The 15972-nt window shown below is 53.2% G+C and overlaps 1 protein-coding gene across 7 annotated transcripts in view; it reads left to right on the forward strand.

Moving 5' to 3' along the window:
- Adar (adenosine deaminase RNA specific) overlaps window positions 1-15972 on the forward strand; it is a 42922-nt gene that overhangs the window by 20599 nt on the left and 6351 nt on the right. For 4 of the 7 annotated variants that reach the window (XM_076573706.1, XM_076573705.1, XM_042279397.2 and 1 more), the window contains 7 exons: window positions 2252-3665; window positions 6161-6341; window positions 8138-8286; window positions 8826-8964; window positions 9080-9264; window positions 14821-15046; window positions 15286-15457. In XM_076573706.1, the coding sequence (XP_076429821.1) occupies window positions 2962-3665; window positions 6161-6341; window positions 8138-8286; window positions 8826-8964; window positions 9080-9264; window positions 14821-15046; window positions 15286-15457 (1756 nt within the window). In that variant the 5' untranslated portion in view covers window positions 2252-2961. The remainder of the gene's footprint in view (window positions 1-2251; window positions 3666-6160; window positions 6342-8137; window positions 8287-8825; window positions 8965-9079; window positions 9265-14820; window positions 15047-15285; window positions 15458-15972) is intronic. The other 3 variants (XM_076573708.1, XM_076573707.1, XM_006976309.4) reach the window with 1 other exon arrangement.

Genomic DNA, 15972 nt, shown 5'->3' on the forward strand with positions numbered 1-15972 from the left:
AGGAAGGAGGCGTGGGAGAAGATGGACGGGGTCTGATCCCGACCCTGAGGACCCAGGCCAAGGCTGAGACCCCTTCCCTTTCTGCTACGGCCGCTGACGCCTCGCTGAACTGCTGTAGCCCCACTTGAGTAACTTTTCCTACCTCAAGGCCCTTCCTCCTTGCTCTCTTTCAACTTCCTGGGGAGTTTAATTAGCCTTCAGATAACCTACATGGTTAGGGTTAGAGTGTCTTTCCACGGCTTATGGGGTAAGCGGCAGTGGAATTCTGCTAGCATTAAAGAGAGCAATGGTGTCCTGAGCTGCAGTCCGTGAGTCCCAGCTGCAGTGTTCTGAACAGAAGGATCCGGATCTTCAGGGGGCTCGTGCTGTGTGCGGCACTGAGCGTGACATCCTGGCCAGCAGTGGGCATGGAAAACTGATGCTTGGCGCTGAGGGCGTCGGGAAGTGGGCACGGTTGAACGCAGAGGGGAAGGAGAAAACTCTGGTGGAAGTAGGAATGTTCTGTATCTTGATTGGGTGATGGTGGTGGGTTTCTTTTTTGAGACGGTTTGTATGAGTTGTTACCTTGGCTGCCCTGAGCTATCCAGGACTCTTTCCTCTAGTGCTGGGTTTGCTGGCACACCCACCCAGTTTTATACCTTCCATTGTAAGAAGCTATTTGGGATGAACCATGGCCTCACACTTGCTAGGCAAGCACTCTACCACCAAGCTATAGTTCTAAAGTGTGTGTGTGTGTGTGTGTGTCTGTGTGTGTGTGTGTCTGTGTCTGTGTCTGTGTGTACTTTTAAAACTTAATTTTTCTGGGCATGGTGGCACACGCCTTTAATCCTCTCACTTAGGAGGCAGAGGCAGGTGGATCTCTGTGAGTTCGAGGTCAGCCAGGACTACACAGAGAAACCCTGTCTCTTTAAAAGGGGGTGGGGGGAATCCAACATATATGTATATATGTTTACAAACTGCAATGTTCCATAGTGTGGGTATATTTCAACTTATTCAGCTGTTTTGTAACTAGGCACTCGTATTTGCCGGATTTTGTCCGAAATAGCCATTTAAAGCAGGACTGAATTTAGGGCTACAGAGACGGCTCGGCAGTGAAGGACAGAGGCTGGTGTGGGGCCACAACCATTTGTAACTCCAGGAGATCTTTGGCCTGGGGCACCAGGCACACATGTGGTACAGAGACATAAATGCAGGCAAAACATCCACACACATAAAATAAATAAGTCTAAAAAAAGGTGTTGACCTAGACACTGAAATGAAAATGTCGTTTCCCCAAATTCACTTAAAGAGCCAATCAGAAATCACCTAGTCTCCGTTGCTGAGCTGTGATTGGGCCGCCCGTTCTGCAGCTCAACGCCCTTTCCCAGGCCTGTGGGGGAGCAGGGCACACAGAGGAACCGGGTGGTCTTGTGTGTGCAGACTTCAGTTCAGTCCGTGCTGTTCAGAGCTGTCTGCCCTCTTCTAGGACGCGGTTACCGCGTGGAGATGGCGCCTGCTGTTACGCTCCTCCTTGAACTGGGGGAAGGGGAGCACCTCAGTGTCCCCCAGGCTTCAATTCCGCTTGTCAAGATCGTCCCCATGACAGGGTTTTAGAGACTAAGGGGGCTGTGTTGTGTGGTGGGGAGCCCAGCTCAGATGGCTGATCTCACGCACTCCGAGTCCCTTTTCCCTCCCCATTTGCAGGGTTGTGTTTGGTTGTTTTTTTCTGAGATCCCACGCGCTTGTGTTTCGGGTCACAGTTTGTTTGTTTGTTTGTTTGTTTGCTTGTTTGTTTGTTGGGGTGACGGTGCACATGCCATCCTGCGTACACGGTGATGAGAGGAAGGTCACTTCTCTTCCTCCACTCGGGTCTTCAGTATCAAACTCAGGTCACCAGGTCCCATGGCAAGTGCCCTTACCCACGGAACCATCTTTGTGGCTATGTCTTTCTAGTTTGAGAAGGGTAATTTTGGGGGTGAGTAGAAAGTTTTTTCCCCAACTCCTTAAACTCCTGTTGCAAGGGAAAGAGTTAAGTTGCTGGCCGCCTCGCTGAGGCATCAGAAAGACATCATGTGTCTTGTACCGTCTCCTCCTCTGTGTCCCCGATGTGCTCACAAGCAGTATCCAGTGAACTAAAGTTACCCTAGTGAGGGCATAGGCCACAACTCAGTCAGCTACCCTGCCTGCTAGGAATTCCAGGCAGAAACTGGAGGGATGTCCGGCTCACGTACGGCTCTAACTCACGCTCTGTCCTCCATGTTATCTTCTGCAGGGGTGTTCCCTCACCAGACACGCTCCTACTTGGACCCCAGCTATGAGCAGAGCAAGTGGAGACCTCCGCAGCCACGTGGGCCTGAGTCGTTCCCCAGCAGTTTCCAGCTCCAGCAGATAGACTTCCTCAAAGGGCGGCTCCCAGAAGCGCCCCTGATTGCACAGCAGCCCCAGTCACTGCCCCCATTCCTCCCAGGACACTGGCCAAGGTTCCCGGGGCCGCCTTCCCAGGGCAAACCGCTGGAAACCTGGGGTTTCCCCACGAGTGTGACTCTCAGAAGTCAGGGCTTCCACACAGGACCCCCACCTCCTCCCCCGCAGAGCAGGAGTCTGCCATGGAGAGGCGCCGACAGGCTCTGCTCACACTTCCAGGAGCTGAGCATTAGTCAGAGTCCAGAGCAGAAGATCCTAGGTCGTCTGGAGGAGCTTGGCGAGAGGAAGGCCACCAGCGCCCAGGCCCTAGCCAGAGAGCTCAGGGTCCCAAAGAAGGAGGTCAATCGTATATTGTACGCCCTGCAGAGGAAGGGGAAGCTGCAGAGAAGGGTAGGAACTCCTCCTTTGTGGAGCCTTGCACCCTCACATCAGGCGCAGCCCCCTAGAGCTGTGAATCCAGACAGCTGTGGCCAGGAAGTCCCTCAGGAAGAGCCTGCTTTGGACAGTAAAGACAGAGACCCTGCCTCTGACGGAGAAGGACCTCCTGAGCCTCTTGACATGGCAGAGATCAAGGAGAAAATCTGTGACTACCTGTTCAATGTGTCCAACTCCTCTGCCCTGAACCTGGCTAAGAACATTGGCCTCACCAAGGCCCGGGATGTGAATGCAGTGCTGATTGACTTGGAAAGGCAAGGCGATGTCTACAGACAAGGGGCCATGCCTCCCATCTGGTACTTGACAGACAAGAAGCGTGAGCGACTGCAGATCAAGAGAAGTACACACAGTGCTCCAGCAGCTGTCCCAGAGGCTACCAGAAGCACCTCCTTCCCCACCTGCCACTCACCCCCATCAGGCGCCTCAAGCAGCATGGCAACCCCCAAAAAAGTGGAGAATGGGCAGGAACCTGTGATGAGGTATGAAAATAGGTATGAGGCCAGGCCAGGACCGGTGAGACTGCGACCACACGCTTATCACAATGGCCCCTCTAGAGCAGGGTATGTTGACTCTGAAAATGGCCAGTGGGCCACAGATGACATCCCAGATAACTTGAATAGTATCCGCACGGCCCCAGGTGAGTTCCGAGCCATCATGGAGATGCCCTCCTTCTACAGCCCTGTCTTGCCGCGGTGTTCACCATACAAGAAGCTGACCGAGTGCCAGCTGAAGAACCCCGTCAGCGGGCTGTTAGAGTATGCTCAGTTCACTAGTCAGACCTGTGATTTCAACCTCATAGAGCAGAGTGGACCGTCCCATGAACCTCGGTAAGAGACCACCCAGGAAGCGGGCCTAGTGTGAGTCAGGCGCTCTGGCTCCTGCGCTGTCTCAGCTCACTTGGGAGTGGTGGGTGGTCTTGGTGGCTTCTGTCTGTGCCTTCTCTCTTTCCCACCTTTTGGCTAAATCACCTCTGATTGGCCCTTTCTCTAAATGCTAATCAGAGAGGATAGACTCCAGGGAGCCGAGACTGACTCTCTTGGCTGAAGTAAACTTCCTTAGAGATGACTAGCTCTTGTGCGCCCAGATCTACCTTCTTGGGCCAGAGGTAACACAGACTACTTCTGTCCCCATCACCGCCAAACGGAAGCTCCCAAGAGGAGAGTGGCGGGGCAGGCTGAGCAGGGGAGTGTAGGGGCGGGTGGGGGGCCAGGCTGAGCAGAGGAGTGTAGGGGCAGGTGGGCAGGGCAGGCTGAGCAGAGGAGTGTAGGGGCAGGTGGGCAGGGCAGGCTGAGCAGAGGAGTGTAGGGGTGGGTGGGCAGGGCAGGCTGAGCAGAGGAGTGTAGGGGCGGGTGGGCAGGGCAAGCTGAGCCGGCAGAATATCAGCATTTGTTAGGCTGCAACAGGTGCATGTCCGCCCCCCCCTCCCCCCAGCCTCAGCTGGGAGAGGACGGGAAGGTGTGTCAACCACAGAAAGCTGCCTGCCGGTCTTACGAAGATGGTACTCTTACGAAGATGGTACTCGTACTTCTGCACACCTCCCCTGCACAGGGCTGCACTTGCTGCAGGCAGCTGGCCAGGCTTTGCACTATGGCAGCGGTTCTCAGGCTTCCTGATGCTGCAGCCCTTGAATACAGCTCCTCATGCTGTGGTGACCCCCAACCATAAAATGACTTCGTTACTGCTTCATAACTGTAAATGTGCTACTGTTATGAATTGTGATGTAAATATCTGATATGCAGGGTATCTGATGTGTGACCCCTGGTTTCCAGCGGTGAGGGTTCCCAGCAGTGACGTATTTCTTCCTTAATTTCCTTCACTGTACCAAATGCCACTGCAGGAGAACTGCTAAGCAAAGGGTGTGTTTGTCCCCAAACTGGCAGAGCCAGGACCCAGTTTGGGGCTGGGGCTAGCGTTCTTTCTTTCTCTCACCCCCCTCCAGAGCCAAGGGGAAGCTGTGGGGTTTGCCGTTAGTCATTCTTTGGACTTCAGCCATGTAAGGAACTTGAATGCTACCAGGTGTGGTGGCAACATACCCATAATTCCAGCTCTCAGGTGACTGAGGCAGTGTGGAGAGTACCAGGTTAGCCTGGGCTAATATATAGTAAGACTGCCTCAAAAGGGGAAAACGTGAAAAAAAAAATCATGTTATACTCAAGTGTTTTGAAGACTAGGAAGTAAGAGATCGACCTCCTTCTCTGAATGAAATGAATCCAGCTTGAGTCAAGAGCTTAAGACATTTAAAGGCTTGAGCACAGGAGGCTGAGGCTGAGGCCAGACAGAGGTCTGGGACCAGGTGTTTTGGTTTTCACCCCAGACAGACAGACAGAGCTATAGCACGGCACAAGCAATCCAAGAAGGACAGATTGCTCCAGTACCTGGGACACACCACCCACCTAAACAGCAGACCTTTAGAGGTGGCTCCTGACCTAGCCCTCACGTACCCCTCCAGCTCCCCCCCTCCCTTCTTACCACCATGGGGCAGGTGTCTGCTGTGGGTGTCTGGGGAATTCTAAAAGGAATTCCTTTTAGAATTCACAATACCTTTCTTAGACCTCCATAGAAGAGGCCAGTCCACACAGTCGGCTAGGGTAAAGTTCTGGGGGCCGTTAGCAAGACTGTCCACCCACCTCTTTTGTGCACTTTATCTTTTTTCATTGTTAAGAAGTGATAGCAGGGCTGGGCAGTGGTGGCACACGCCTCTAATCCCAGCACTTGGGAGGCAGAGCCAGGTGGATCTCTGTGAGTTCGAGGCTAGCCTGGGCTACCAAGTGAGTTCCAGGAAAGGCATAAAGCTACACAGAGAAACCGTGTGTCGAAAAAACCAAAAAAAGAAAAAAAGGAAGGAAGGAAGGAAGGAAGGAAGGAAGGAAGGAAGGAAGGAAGGAAGGAAGGAAGGAAGGAAGGAAGGAAGGAAGGAAGGATGGATAGCAGGCCAGCACACCTGTCATCCCTTCACTTGGGAGACAGAGGCAGGAGGATGTGTAGTTCAAGGCCAGCCTGGGCTACAGAGCAAAACCCTGTCTCTAAAACATGGCGGGCCAGCAAGATGGCTCAGGAAGTAAGACACACCTTGCCACCAAGCTTGACAGCTTGAGCTCGATCCTCCGAACACATGTAGTGAAAGGAGAAAACTGACTCCCGCATGTTGTCTCTGATCTACACACACACACACACACCTTAAAAAAAAAGACACCCTTAATCCTGGAGATAGAGACCCTGAAAGGCAGTCAGTGTGGCAGAGCATTCTGGGTAGAGCTCTCTTTTGACTGACCAGGGGGATGACCCAGTCTGGCGCTGACACATCTAATAACTTTCCGCCAAGCTTTAAATTCCAGGTTGTCATCAACGGCCGAGAGTTTCCCCCAGCTGAGGCCGGCAGCAAGAAGGTGGCCAAGCAGGACGCAGCAATGAAAGCCATGGCCATTCTGCTTCGGGAGGCCAAAGCTCAAGACGGAGGGACCCCAGAAGAGCTGTCCTGTCCCATGGAGGAAGACTCGGAGAAGGCAGGTGTTTCCTCCCTGGGCCAGTGAGGAAGGGCCTGCTTGGCTGCTGTGTGTCAGGGTCTGACAGACTCTGGAAGCTGTCCTGGCTCACAGAGTCAACACTCCTGAGGCAGCACCCTCCCGTCCTCACCCCTCCCGTCCTCACCCCTCCCGTCCTCACCCCTCCCGTCCTCACCCCTCCCGTCCTCACCCCTCCCGTCCTCACCCCTCCCGCCCTCACACCTACCGTCCTCACCCCTACCGTCCTCACACCTACTGTCCTCACCCCTACTGTCCTCACACCCTCCCGTCCTCACACCTACCGTCCTCACCCCTCCCGTCCTCACCCCTCCCGCCCTCACACCTACCGTCCTCACCCCTACCGTCCTCACCCTTGCTGTCCTCACCCCTCCCATCCTCACCCCTACCGTCCTCACCCCTCCCATCCTCACACCCTCCCGTCCTCACCCCTACCGTCCTCACCCCTCCCGTCCTCACCCCTCCCACCCTCACACCCTCCCGTCCTCACCCCTCCCGTCCTCACCCCTCCCACCCTCACACCCTCCCGTCCTCACCCCTACCGTCCTCACCCCTACTGTCCTCACCCTCCCGTCCTCACCCCTACCGTCCTCACACCCTCCCGTCCTCACACCCTACCGTCCTCACCCCTCCCGTCCTCACCCTACCGCACTCACACCCTCCCATCCTCACCCTACCGCCCTCACCCCTTCTGTCCTCACCCCTGCCGTCCTCACACCCTCCTGTCCTCACCCCTACTGTCCTCACACCCTCCCGTCCTCACCCCTACCGTCCTCACACCCTCCCGTCCTCACCCCTACCGTCCTCACACCCTCCCGTCCTCACCCCTACCGTCCTCACACCCTCCCATCCTCACCCTACTGCCCTCACACCCTACCGTCCTCACCCCTCCCGTCCTCACACTCCTACCTCCCCTTCCCTCTTAGCCCGCTACCCCTCTGCCGTCCTGGTCTGATTGTATTTGCGAATGTCGGGGTTGAAAGAACCAAATGTTAGTCAGGGTTCTCGGGGAAACAGAACTTACAGAACTAATCATGGAAAGGGGGTTTCCTAGCCAGGCACACGGTATGGTCAGAGCGCTCTAATGAGGCCGGCTCACGGCCGGGGGCTGAAAACTGGTAGCTGCTGAGTCCCTGAGGCTGGGTGCCTTGGCAGTCCCAACCTGGCACTGAAGGCCTGAGCCGTTCCTCTTGGAGAGCTGCTCTCATGGACAGAAAAGCCAGTTCCGATACCTGGGAGGGAGGCAGCAGCAGCCACACCGATGAACTCCGCAGTGTGAGTGACGGCCAGGCAACAGAAAAACAGAGCTTTTATTGCCCGTGTCCTCTTGTCTGGGCTGTTGGCACGTAGGGGAGTCTCCTCACGTCGGCTAAGCTATCAAGACAGTCCCTCAGACGTGCCCACGGGCCAGTCTGACCCAGACAGCACCTCACCGAGGCTCCTTGCCTTTGGTTTTGAGTTGTGTCAGGTTGACAGTTAAAACTGACCATCACAGACCTCGAATCCACTCCCCTCTCTTAGAAGGTAAGTCACCCCTTCCTGTGCCCACCGCATCTCCTTTGGAAGGCCACTCCTAACAATTAGTTGTCTAAGTCTGTAATTGCAGCATTTGGCAGGCTGAGGCAGGAGGATTGCCTTGAGGTCAGGGCCAGCCTGGACTATGGGAGAAGCCATTGTTTCAAAAGAGACCAGGAGGGAGAGATAAAGTCTCAACAGCCCACTGTGCCCTGCTCTGGTGGTCTGATGAGTCTTGTCTTGTGTCTTCTTCTTTTCTCCAGCCCGCAGAGTCCCAACCCCCCAGCTCCTCGGCAACATCCTTTATCAATGGGAAGAGCCCAGTCACCACGCTGCTTGAGTGTATGCACAAACTGGGGAACGCCTGTGAATTTCGCCTCCTGTCCAAAGAAGGCCCTGCCCATGACCCCAAGTATGTCTTATGTGTGGTGTCTCCTGCGGAGGTCTCCCCAAAGTAGGAAAGACACTTCCCCCTTGCAGCCTCGGAGATGAGAAGTCGTTCCTCTTTATGGTCTCTCCTGTTGCAGTCTGGAAAGGGGCCTTCAGGGCCTGGCTGCTGCTATGAAGCAGAGAATCTGGGATTAGGAGTTCGAGGGACCGAGGACTAGGTAGGGTCACAGCGTGGACAGCGTGGCGGTCACTGTTGGGACAGAAAGGTTGAGGATCGGGGCATGCCCTAGCGGCCCCCTGCTTGGGGTTTCCAGCACACACTTGTTCAGAAGAAGGCTTCCTGGCGGGTGTGAGGAGTGACCCTGGCATGTTGAGTGGTTAGCCAGGTCAGTAGAGACCCGGGGCAGCAGGCGGGCGGGGCGCACTAGCTCTCCCAGGCCACAGTAACTGCACAGAGGTGGTGTGTGTGTAAGAGCGGCGAGTAGTGGAGGATGACAGCCTGACGGGCGAGCAGATCCCTCAGCCCAGCCGTTGTGATCCTTGCCCATCGTTTCCTCTAAGGTTCCAGTACTGTGTAGCCGTGGGAGCCCAGACTTTCCCCACTGTGAGTGCCCCCAGCAAGAAAGTAGCAAAGCAGATGGCCGCAGAGGAAGCCATGAAGGCCCTGCAGGAGGAGGCAGCCAATTCAGCTGATGACCAGGTGGGCCATTGTCCTGCTCAAGTTACAGGTCATTTGTTCAGCGTGGGCAGGCGAGGGTTGTCTTAAGTCCCTCTGAGTTTTCTGACATGTTCCTCTTCGGCTAATTCTCCCTTAGTCTGGAGGTGCGAACTCGGAATCTCTTGATGAGTCTGTGGCACCCAACAAGATCCGGAGGATTGGTGAGCTCGTCAGGTACCTGAACACCAACCCCGTGGGCGGCCTGTTAGAGTATGCCCGCTCCCATGGCTTCGCTGCTGAGTTCAAGTTGATCGACCAGTCCGGACCACCTCACGAACCCAAGTGAGTGTCTTGGTCCTGGCAACAACCGTGTATCAGCGGGTGAGGGTGGCTTGTAACCTCAGGGTAAGAAGTGAAGCACGTTAACTCTGACTAATAGGAGGGCAGGTTGTCTGCACAGCCTAATGCAGACATTAGGTCAGCCATCTTGAGAATCCAGTCACTGGTGCAGCAAGTGTGAGCCTTTCAGTTTTAGGAGCTAATTTTAGCTTCATACAAAGCCATTCAAATAGTTGAAAAGGCATTCAGTGAAAAGTTTGGTTTCTACCCTTTTCATCCCTTTTCAAGTGCCCTTCTGTGTGTGTGGGTGTTGTGTTTGCATGTGTGTCTGTACCGTGTGTTCACGGTGCCCGTGGAGGCTAAAAAGGGCCAGAATCCTAGGAACTGGAGTTACAGATATTAGTGAGCTGTCATATGGGTGCTGGGAATCAAACCCAGAGCCTTTGGAGGAACCGCTCTAGCCCTCCCATATCCATTTTTTTTTTTTTTTAATTTTAAAAAGTAAGGAGAAAAATCTCATAAAAATCACCTGGGGCGGGGGCACTGGGGAGAATCAGAGTTAGGAGCCCTAGCAGCTCTGGCAGAGCACCCAGGTTTGGTTCCCAGCACCCCCATGGCAGCTCACAACTGTATGTAACTCCAGTTCCAGGTGATCTGATACCCACTTCTGGCCTCCATGGACACTAGGCACACACATGGTACACTTTCATCCATGTGGGCACACATCTATTGTGTGTGTGTCTTTGTGTGTGTGTGTGTGTGTGTGTAAATTCTAATTTTTTAAATTATCTTTTGGACCAGCAAGATGGCACATTGAGTAAGGGTACCAACCTGATGACCTGAAGTCTATCCTTAGGACCCAGAGAGAGAGAGACTGATCTCCACAGATTGTCTCTGGGCACCACACATGCACCATATGTGTGTGCCTCCACTAACCAAAAAAAAAAAAAAAAAACAAACAAACAAAAAAAAAAAACAACCTTTAATTAAAACTATTGTCTTGCTATTTAAATTTGTCTCTTTTAGTAGTGCTGTCATTGATGTTACCATGTCCATATTTATTTGCATTTCATTGAACTGCCTCGTTGGACACGCCCCATTTTCTTTTAGAGTGTTACTCTTTCGTCTTCTAGAGCTTTTAAAACATAAAACCATTAGCCCTCTGATGATCATAACCCAGTTAAGAGCCCCGAAACTAACGGAGCCCAGAAGAGCTCCCGAGCACCCCCACTTCGGGGTACCTTTGTCCTGTGTGGAAGCTGGCTGGGAAAGAGGACATGGCCTCTTGTCTCTCCCTTCAGCCAGCCTCCCTTCTTTAAGCCTGGTCACATGATAGTGGGAGCATCCTTGGATTCCTGGAAATTCAGTCATTCACCCGGGACGTACGAACTTGGGAGCTGGGATTGAAGATGTGAGGGTGCGGCTGCCTTGGGACTGTAGCCGCGTTGGACCTGCCGTGCGGCTGACCTGGGGAGGCAGATGCTGATCCAGCAGCTTTCGTTTCCGTCTCATCCGGCCTTTCCTTTGTGTGAAGTGTGCTGCATCCACTCTTCCCTCTCTTTCTTGTGACCTTAACCAACGTGTCAGCTCTGACGTGTTGTCTAAATGCTGGAAAGCGCTGACGGTGTCTCTCCCACAGACCTCTCAGAGCTCCGGGTCCCTGTATCCGGTTGCATGCTTTCACTCCTGATCAGATAGACACCTGCATGGCTTGTCCTAGGCAGAGATCCAAGACTCCCTATCTCAGTAAACAGTACCACTGCTTACCATCCTCGAGTCTGCCCAAGGTAGGATGTCTAGTGCTGATAAACACCATGGCCAAAAGCAGCTTCCAGTTAGTCCGTTGTTGACGGAAGTCAGGTGCCTGAGAGCTCAGCCTGCTTTCTTACACAGCCTGACCAGGCATGGCACTGTCCACAGTGGGTCAGGCCCACCCACATGGATCTTTAATCAAGAAAATGGCCTACAGACTTCCTACAGGCAGTCTAGATGGAGGCGGTTTCTTAGTTGAGGTTCTTCTTCCTAGATAGCTGGAACTCGTGTGAAGTTGGGGGGAAAACTAGCTGGGACAAACCCCAAGGATAATTGTGCCTTCCTTTCCCACTACACAGCTCCTGAGTTCTGTTGGGTACGAAGGCCCCTCTGCTTTTTACTTTGTTGTTAGTGCCCTGGTCTAAGCCACCGTCTTCTGCCGTCTGGTCCATCCCAACTGGTTTCTGCCGTGTTTACTTAACACTGGTGTGTAGAGCCCCTTGTGTTAGGAGAGTAGCCTGCAGTCACTGAGGAAGGGTGAGATCACATTTGCTAAGTCTTGTGGAAGGGTTGGACTGCCCTGAATAAGGATCTGTTGTGACCCAGCTTCACTCCCTAGGGGAGAATTTCTCCCAAGACGTGATGCTCAGGCATCAGTTAAGATGGTTGAGAGGAAACAAAGGATTCAGGACAGGAGACAGACAGCCTGTATCCATTGGTACTGACTGCATCTATCGACTTAACCAAGTGTAGACTAGATTTCCTTTAAGTACACCTGGGTTTAGTCTTTTTTGTTTGTTTGTTTGTTTTTCGAGACAGGGTTTCTCTGTGTAGCTTTGCGCCTCTCCTGGAGCTCACTTGGTAGCCCAGGCTGGCCTCGAACTCACAGAGATCCACCTGGCTCTGCCTCCTGAGTGCTGGGATTAAAGGCGTGCGCCGCCGCCGCCGCCGCCGCCGCCGCCGCCGCCGCCGCCGCCGCCGCCGCCGCCGCCGCCGCCGCCGCCACCCGGCCACCTGGGTTTAGTCTTAAGCAACATCCCCCCACACTAACAGTGTCTGCACTGAACACATGCAGATACTTATTGTTATTCCCCGAACCAGATAAGGTAACCACTTCTTATGTAGTACTTCTACCACATTATGTATTATAAGTTATTAGAGATCATAGAGGCATGCAGCAGAATGTGCATGGCTTATTTGCAAATCCTGTGCTGTTTTATTTCAAGAACTTGAGTGTTCTGTGAGTCTGGTGTCCTTGGGGAGTCCTAGAACCATCTCCCATGGACACCAAGGGGCAGCTGTGCGTCTCTAGTCCTGCGGTGGGAGGACAGAGCTAGTAAAGGGACTGAGCGACAGTCTGGTGGCTGAGCAGGGAGTGAGGAGAGGCCAGGCCTGTACCAGCTGTTTGCCGAGAGGGCCTGCCTTGTGGGTTGTTGCTTTACCTCAGAAGCAGTAGGACGTCGAGAAGGTTTGAGCAGAGCATCCGTGGTCCTCTCCACACTCCTGTCCTTTATTAGCGCTTTCCTGACAGTTTTCGTTTTCTCCTTTGAGAGCACTTTTCCAGACCTGTGCTTCAGATTCCACCGGAATCCCTGTTGGCACTCTAAACTGGTAACTCCCTTCCCACTTGAGAGAACAAAGACTTGGTCTTCCCCGGACCAGACCTCCTGCCTACCTTGCTTCCGTCGGGAAGGATGAAGGAAGCATCTCTCCTCCCCTTGTGTGCGTGAGGACCGGTTGTCTCTTCATCTTCTCCCCCTTGCCTCTCTTGCTGCCTGTCTCGGCTTACTGACCTCAGCCCGTCCACAAACCCGTACCATCTTTGAGAGCCTGAGTCCTGCCCTTGCTTCCCTGCAGGCTCTACCCCATTTCTCTGCTGCTCTAGACCCAGACCTCTCAAAAGGACTGTTTATGGTCACTGGTGTGCTTCCCACTCCCTCTGAGGGCTGGAGAAATCGCTCGGCAGTTCTGAGTGCAGAGTGCTCCTGCAGAGGACCCAAGTTCCCGGTTCAGTTCCCAGCACCCACATGGCAGCTCAGAACCACCTGACTCCAGCTCCCAGGGGACCCAGCACCCTCTTCTGGCCTTCCCAGGCACTGCACAGATGTGTATACACAATTGAAAATAAAAATAAAACCTCAACTTCTGCTAAAAAGCCTAACCGCTAGCCGAAGTATTAGTGGGCATTTGAAATGTGGCACCAGGGTCTGAATTAATCATGCATCTAATCTTTTAGTTCACTTAAAATCTGGTAGCCTCATGTGGTTTGTAGCTTCCATATTAGCAAAGCACGGCTCTAAAGGATTCTAATTTCATAATTAACAAGCTTAATCACATTCTGTTGTACATACACAAAATATGTGTGTATAGTGCTCATCCTTTCCAAAGACACAATGGCCACAGAATCCTCCTGCTCTCCAGAGGCAGAGGCCCTGTAGTTTTCTCTGCTCGCCCAGACCTTCCCCTGCTGCTCTCAGGGATTCTGGATTTTGCCCACTGGCTGGCAGAGACCTGCCAGCATGGGCAGAGAAAGGAACAGAGGCATTCATCTGCTTCATGACTGAAGGACGGTGGGAAGGTCAGTGTGGGTGGCAGTCTGGGCTGTGTCTCTGAGGCACCATTGGATTATCCAGAGCTAAAGTTTGCATTGGGAGCTGACTGAAAGCTAGGATTCCAAAAAGCTGGTAGGTTTCCAGGCTTCTGCGCTCTGGCTTCCCTCTGGATTTGTGGGAGCCTGCCTCAGGAACAGTGGGGACCCCTCCCTACTTCAGAGCCCATGTCTGTTTCCTCCCTCCCTCCCCCACCCCCCATAGCTACCTCTAGCCTGCTGGAAATGGACAAATGATCCCTTTCGAAAGCTTGACTCCTTGGCCTAAGGCAGACTGCAATCACCTTTCCAAGGTTGTCCGGAGGTGTGCAGGAAACAGAATTGGAGACTTTAAAAATCCGACGGCCTTAGGAATACAGCTGAGTGGTAGAGCACTTGCTTGGCCTCCGTGGGGCCCCAGTCTTGGAGTGGGAGAATCAGACCGTGCTAAATTCCTGGATATTTCTACTTGAGAGACTAACCCTTTCTCATTTGTGTGTCCATGGTTGGGGGCGGGGTGCTAACGTCATTCCTCGGTCACCATCTGTTTTCTACTTTGGTTTTTTTTGTTTTTCAATTTGGAGGCAGGGCCTCTCACTTGGCCTGGAGCTTGCTGACTAGGTTAGGCTCACTAGTCAGCCAGCCCCCGGGATCCTGGCCTCGCCTCTGTTGCTGGAGTTGCAAGCATGCTGCCCCCCCATGCCAAGCTTTTTTTGTGGTGGAGGCGGGGATAGAACTCAGGTTCTTGTGCTTGCAAAGCAAGTTCTTTACCAGCTGAACCATCTTCCAAGCCTGCACAGAAACCTTTTCCAATACTCTCTCATCTTCCCTTGTAATAAGGAGCCATTGCAGGTAACAGACAGACAGAGTTTAATAAGATTGTATGAATTCTATGGTCACTTCCAGTTTATGAGAAGTGGTACTGTTTTCTCATCTATGATAATGAAATGAAATTTGCTTTTAAAATATGTTTATAGTTCTGATGGGTCTGGTTAGAGGAAAAACTAAGAAATAGTGCAGCTGATGTCTGGATAGCAAACAAACAAACAAACAAAACCCATGTAATTCATGAATGACTGAAATCTGAGGATTGCCCCCAGGTGAGACCAGCAGGTCTGTGTGTTTGCAAGAGTGGGCCGCATTCTAAGGAAAACCAGCCTTCCCTACGTGGCCGTCAGGGGCTGCCACTGCTTGTCTTCATTCTCATTCTCATCCCACAGGTTTGTTTACCAAGCGAAAGTTGGGGGCCGCTGGTTTCCAGCCGTGTGTGCGCACAGCAAGAAACAAGGCAAGCAAGACGCAGCCGACGCAGCCCTCCGCGTCTTGATCGGGGAAAGCGAGAAGGCAGAGCAGTTGGGTTTCGCAGAGGTAACCCCAGTGACAGGGGCCAGTCTCAGAAGAACTATGCTCCTCCTTTCCAGGTCCCCAGATGCACATCCAAAGACAGTTAAGACATCTGCTTTTGGTGCTCTCTTTTGGGGGTGGGGGGTGGGGTGCTGCTTGCTCCTCCCCAGAAGAAGACGGCCCTTGACTGTGCCGTAATTATCCCTGGGCTTCAGTCTCGGTCTCAGTAGAGTGCATGTCTGGGGTGCTAGACGTGGGCTGGGAAACGATGGCCCCCTGCCAGCAGACACACAGGACGCGGGCGGAGCTCTGGGGTCCTGACCCCGCGCCTGTCCCCACAGCTGCCTCTCACTGGGAGCACCGTCCACGACCAGATAGCAATGCTCAGTCACCGCTGCTTCAACGCCCTCACCAACAGCTTCCAGCCCTCCCTGCTCGGCCGCAAGATCCTGGCCGCCATCGTCATGAAGAGAGACCCTGAGGACATGGGTGTTGTGGTCAGTTTGGGGACAGGTGCGTGCACCCTGAGACACTGGCCTCTTGATGAGAAGCAGGTTCTTCTCAGGAGTCATTGTGAGCAAGTCCAAAGGGGAGGACAAAAAAACTCCACGTAGGTTGAATGTCTTCAAAGTTGCTGACGTGATGCTCAAAACATCTTTGAGTTGGGGCTGTTAAGATTTTTTAGTTAACTGCTTAGCAGTAAACACCACATAAATATCCCGGAGTCTCTGACGTCTGCCTCTGGCCCCGCCCATGGTAACTAAGAGGCACTCAGATTTCTGTTCATTTTAACTGCAGTCAGCTCAGATTTGGAATGAGTTTGGGGTTCGGCTGGGATTTGTTTTGGCTTTGAGGCAGGGTAGCCCAAGCTAGCCTCAAACACCCCATCCTCCTACTTCAGCCTTTCAAGTGCTGAGGTTACAGGCATGCACTGTGCTGCCAGGGATGGGTTTTTCTCTAAGTGAAAGAATGCAGAGCCCAGAATCTGTCAGCTCAAGGCCATCCTGCCTTTAAAGTCTTCACCTGCT

The sequence above is a fragment of the Peromyscus maniculatus genome, chromosome 6, assembly GCF_049852395.1.
Source record: "Peromyscus maniculatus bairdii isolate BWxNUB_F1_BW_parent chromosome 6, HU_Pman_BW_mat_3.1, whole genome shotgun sequence".
Lineage (NCBI taxonomy): Eukaryota > Metazoa > Chordata > Mammalia > Rodentia > Cricetidae > Peromyscus > Peromyscus maniculatus.